Source organism: Lipotes vexillifer, unplaced genomic scaffold, assembly GCF_000442215.2.
Source record: "Lipotes vexillifer unplaced genomic scaffold, Lipotes_vexillifer_v1.1 scaffold58, whole genome shotgun sequence".
NCBI lineage: Eukaryota > Metazoa > Chordata > Mammalia > Artiodactyla > Lipotidae > Lipotes > Lipotes vexillifer.
In genome coordinates this window covers 4,161,036-4,166,750 of record NW_006781997.1, presented here as the reverse complement: position 1 = coordinate 4,166,750, position 5,715 = coordinate 4,161,036, and the positions used below count along the sequence as shown (strand labels likewise).

General features: G+C 35.9%; 1 protein-coding gene across 1 annotated transcript in view; it reads left to right on the top strand.

The window, feature by feature from the left end:
• LOC103082489 (podocan-like protein 1) overlaps nt 1–5,715 on the top strand; it is a 16,731-nt gene that overhangs the window by 2,984 nt on the left and 8,032 nt on the right. The window contains exon 2 of the mRNA XM_007454916.1: nt 3,448–4,349. Coding sequence (XP_007454978.1) covers nt 3,448–4,349 — 902 coding nt within the window. The remainder of the gene's footprint in view (nt 1–3,447; nt 4,350–5,715) is intronic.

Below are 5,715 nucleotides of genomic sequence, written 5' to 3'. Positions count from 1 at the left end.
CTTTCCCTAACCCTTCCCTCTTTGCATCCCACAATTAATTATCTCAACACCTATTCAGCAAAGCCTCAGTCTTACGTTAGGGTGATCATTTTCCTTTGTTTCTCCTATATCTGGACAGCTGGGTGCTGCTGGAGAGGATTACACCTGGTGTCATATCCAAGATAGCTTTTACCAAACCCAAGGTCATGAAAATGTATGCCTATATTTTCTTCTAAGAGTTTTATAGTTTTAACTCTAACGTTCAGAGGACAAATAGAAATGTCTTTATGGTGGCAGTCAATTAAAATAATTGCACTTTACATCTTTCATGGAGAGAAGAAGCTACTTCAAATTCCTCTTGGGTAAGAAATATATGGTTTATCAACAAGTGTGGGGGGGAATTATAGATTCTTTTTATATTCTCTCCATACTTTTCAGATTTTTAAATTGTTTACAGAGAACAAGTGTTGCTTTGATCATCAGAAAAAAAATTCCAGCATAGTTTACAAACTCCTTGCTGGCTTGGTTCACACATGTCTGAGGCAGTCACTGTGAGGGTGTGTGAGTTTCCTGTGTGCATTGGACCTATAAGGTGACTAAGAAAGGCAGGTAACCTTCTAATGCTTGAAGTAGGGCCTGCCCAGCATTACAACATGAAACAAAGCCTTTTCATGGGGAAACCAGCAGAAGTTGCCCCTCTATTTCATTATACTTGGTTTGCTTTTTTTTTTCTTTTTAAACTTTTCTTATTATATAGTAACTTTTATCTACATAAGTATTAGGCTCACTAAACTGTACAAATGTGATGGCAGGAATTTTACTTAGCTAAGCTTCCTAAGCCTAACTGTTAACACCAAGCTATACTTGCCTTGCTTTTTAAGCAATGTTGAAAAACTGCCAGCAGCCCCAAGGTTAGCTGCAGGGCAAAAGCATCTCTTTCCACATCTCTTGAGCACAACCCTGCTTAGGCCATGGAAATGGAAAAACAGGTCTGGCAGAACTTTTTTCCCTTTGTCAGCTCTGCAAACTCAACTGATAAGTTGAAAATCATTGGGGGTCTTCCTCACTGTTTGTGGCACCAGAACTCTATACTCTTCAGCTAAATGCATGTTATAAACACTAAAGTTAAAAATATATGTGTTGGGGTAAGGTAAACCTGGGTTGGAAGCCGAACTTTTCCACTTACTAGCAAGACATACTTGGACATTTTGTTTTGCCTTCTTGAGTTTACCTCATTGAAAAGGGAATAATCATGCTTACACATAGATCTTTGTAAAGATAAGCATAGTAAATACTTAGAAAATGGTGGCCATTTTAACTAATAATAATCAAAAGTAATCTGCATTGACCTGATAAAGAGCAAAGGTTCTCTATGCTTAATAATAGAAAACAACTATTCACTGGATTCAGTTAAGAAAATGACCTATATTTACTATTAGCTAGTCTATATACTTTACAAATAGAAATGAAGACAAATTGAAGCTCTGACACCACTCTTTATCTAGTCCCCATAAAAATTGCCCATTCAGATCCATGTCATCTCTGAGACTTGCTACATAGTCAGCAATCTTTTAGGGTCTGTGGTCTCTCAGATAGAAGTAGAAGCATTTGCAACACCAAGGTCTTTTTTGTGGGAGATCAACAGTCCCAAAGGTGAAAAGCTATGTGTAGAGTCAATTATGACTTTACATGAAAGAAAGCCTAGAAAAAGGTACTTCAGAATGAAGAATAGATTAAACAACACTGAATCTTGGACAGGTCATTTAATTTTTTTTTGGCATCATTCCTTGTATGGAAGATTTGGACTAGATAAGCTCTAAAATTTCTGCTTTTCTAAAACTCTATGATCTGTGTCCAGATCTTGAGTCTTTTTTGAAAAACATTAATTATAGACCACAGGCAATGGAAAATGTATTAGAAAATGATGAGTTGAGGAAGAAAGGGCTTTGGAGTCCGAAGGACTTTGTTGAAATTCTCAACTCTTTCACGTTTGACGATACCAAACTTTCAGGGTTATTAGGAGAATTAATGATAACACATAAAAAAGTACTTGGAACTTGTAGATGCTCAACAAATGCAAAAAAAAAAAAGCTATTGATCTTGGGCTTAAGACTATTTAATACATCTGATTAATCATTAAGAAAATATCAAATGTTAGTAGCAATATATAAGCCAAGGGAGCTATCAAAACTATTATAATTAAAAATATCTGTTTATGGAGTTTTTAACATGAGATTCTTCAGCTAGAATATCATATTAGGAGATACTTTAAAATATACCATAATTCACATCACATGTCTTCCCAGAATATAAATACCTGTAACAAATATGTGATGCAAAATTAACCCACTTTTAAGGTATTAATCATGTATTGATGTTACAAAAGAGCTCAACTTCACAATTAAATCCAACATTTAGAAACTGTAGATAGTAAGACATAAAAGTGTGCACTGAAAATTCCAGCTTAATTGAATTCTAAAGCAGGTTGAAAGTTTTGTGAAGATTTATCAAGCTCAGGAAAATCTGGAACAATTCCTCTTTTTGCCTAAACATGATTTTACTCTGAGAAACAAATACCAAATTACATCATCCTAGAAAAGAGGTGGATGTCCACCTAGGAGAAGTTTGGAGGATATGTGGAGAGATAGGGTTGCTTGAACTTGCAAACCATGGAGAAAATACAGCAGATTTGGTAATTTCTAAAATCTAGGAGAGGAATAGAATTAGGTCTGGGATATATGCATGAATGGACTCCTTGCTCTACAGAGATGGAGACACGTGTATCCTGTTTGTTTCTTCATGAACCTGTTTCATCAGTGAAGCGTAAATTGGCCAGTAGGAACAACAAGGCTAGTTTTCCAAACTATTATACAGTTGAAAATGTTTTTCTGATAGGCCCATTCTATTGATAGCAGTATCTAGGACATTAAGCTTTTTTTACTTTTAATGCTTAAATTGTTAAAAAGGTAATTTATAATTTAAAAAATCTAAACATTGCAAAATGTAGATGGATAATGAAAATTCCTTATAATTTTATCCCCTAGAGTTAGAAATTCTAGTTAATAGTTTGGTGAAATATTTCCAGATTGTTTCTTTTTTGGCTATTACAAGATGATGCAACCAAGAACATCCTATTGCATAAATCATTGTGCAATTTTTAAGTACTTCTACCTAGAAGTAAACTTGCTGGGTCAAAGAATACGCAGCAAAAGTTGCCCAACTTTATGTCTACCAATAGTGTGTGAAAGTGCTTAAAATATTTTAGACATGTTATACTGTTAACAAATGAATAAAAATGGTCAGAACCTGAGTTTCTATCCTTTTCCAAGAGATTTTTAAATAGATCCTGAAGGGAAATCTGAAGTATCATTAGTATTGAATGATAATGTATATGGCTTTTTTTTTTTCTTACAATAATCCTAATTTACTGCTTTTCTCCCCCATTCCCCATCCCTGAATTTTTTGTAGCTGTCTAACTTCACCCAAATGTCAGCTCTAGAAGATTTTATTCTGCTGGCCAGTGGAACAGAGTCGGTAGAAAATGACACTTTCAAGACTCTGAGTACTTTGAAGACCTTGGAACTCTGGAAAAATAAGTTAAGACAGGTCCCCAGTGCTCTCCCAGCCAGTCTTGAAGTGTTAAAACTAAATGATAATTCAATATATGTCCTTCACAGATCTGATTTTGAAGGACTGAAGAAATTAAAAATCCTTGAACTGAAAAACAATCTGATCTCTTCTCTCCCTCCCAGCATGCTCTCTTCTCTTGTCAGTTTGCAAAGCTTGGTGTTGGATAGCAACAATATCGAGTCTGTGAACGGACCACTGGCACTTCCCCATCTGAAACATCTGAGCATGGAGAATAATAAGCTACATCTCATACAAGCTAGCTTCTTCACTTCTCTTCAGTCTTTGCAGTTTCTCAGTTTCAGTAGTAACTTCCTGACTAAAATTCCTATTAACCTGCCCAAATCCTTGCTCTCATTAAAAATGGAGAGAAACCGGCTCAAAGTGGTAAGGTTTCAAGATATGAAACATTTGGAGAATCTTTCCCATCTTTACCTGTCAGAAAACTCACTCTCTTCCATAGATGGGGCACAGCTCCTTGCCAATTTAACTACCCTTGAGCTGTCCCAAAACCAGCTTCAAACGTTGCCCCTCAGACTACCAGCAAGGCTACAAAAGCTTGATATCAGCAACAATCTGATTCAGAAAGTTACAGCACAAGACTTCCAGGACCTCCGAGATTTGAAACATTTGTTTCTGGACAACAACACTGTCAGCTTGTTTGAAGCTGGAGCCCTGCAAAGGTGTTCCCAGCTCTCCAACCTGGCCCTGGAGCAAAACCTGCTCTTGTCTATACCTCTAAGGTAAGAGAGCGTTATCATTTACAGTAACTACTAAAAAAGTTTTCCAAAAACTGGGACAACTAAGTACATTATACAAGCAAGAAAAGTCATCCAAGCATACATAAAGTATCTGATCAAGGCTATCCAAGGGTTCAGGGGTGGAATTTAAACAGGGGTTTGGAATCTCCAGCCCTCAAGCTGACCCCTGCACTAACTTAACTTATCTTGCCTGTAGGACAAGATACCAACAGGGGACATCTGTATTTGAAAATATGCAATGTCACTTTGGGGACATATGGTAACAAACATCATAGGGGGATGTTACTTGTAAAACTGTGTTCTGGTTTCTAAGTATATGGCCTGGATCTAGCAACAGGCCGACTAGGCATGTGCTTAACCACTAGCAAAGCAGGACACCAGGAAAAAATGAGGTGGGGTGGGGTGGGGGGAATGTAGTAAGACATTTATATTTTTAAAAAGCATTGAAGTAGTATTTGTGGGGAAAAAAATCAAAACTCTGTAATCTAACATTGTATTTATTTTGAATTATGTATAGGGAGCCTCATGTTCTTCTCAGTGCTGTGATTTTTAAAGGGCTTAAGGGATGCTGCTTATTTCTCTGGGTGTCTGTCTGTGAGTGTGTGAGACAATTTGTGTCCATCTTACTTTCTGTTTTTGGTTGTTTCTTCTGTTCTCTTTCTCTCTCACACAAACACACACACACCCTCATACTCTGACACTTAATTTCTCTTCCAAATATCCCTCCTTCTATACCCAACCCACTGTACCTGTACATTAATTGATCCTATTTATTTAAACTTTATCACATGTTCCACATTTTAAAGTAGAATTAAAAAACAGTAGAATAAATACTCTAATTCTCCTAAAAAAGATATTATGTTGTTTATTAAATGTGTCTATTAGTGGATTCTTTTTCCTTTCAGCACTATAGAAAAAAATGCTTCCTGCCCTATTATTATTATCAAATTTCTCATAATTAATGTACCAGCTTCTGGCTTCTGTAGAATCCTGTGGCACTTGATTTACTTATTATCAGTGTTCATTATGATAATTTTTCTTATCAATGAGAAAGGAAAAAATTATCTGATATGGACAGATGTTCATTTTTTTGCACTGTACCCAATGCAAAACATCGAAAGGTGATTTTTCGAACTGAAAGCAGTATTTTAAATTATATATTGAGGATAATTTGAAAGTAATCAATTTCTCTTAATGCCTAAGCATGTGCATACAATTAATTTAATTCAACAAGTATGTTTTGAGCATTCACCATGTGCGAGGTACTTTACTAGGCACTTGGGATACATCGGTGTAATAAAAGAGGTAAAACTTTTTGTTCTGTACAGCTTAAATTCTAGCAGGGAAA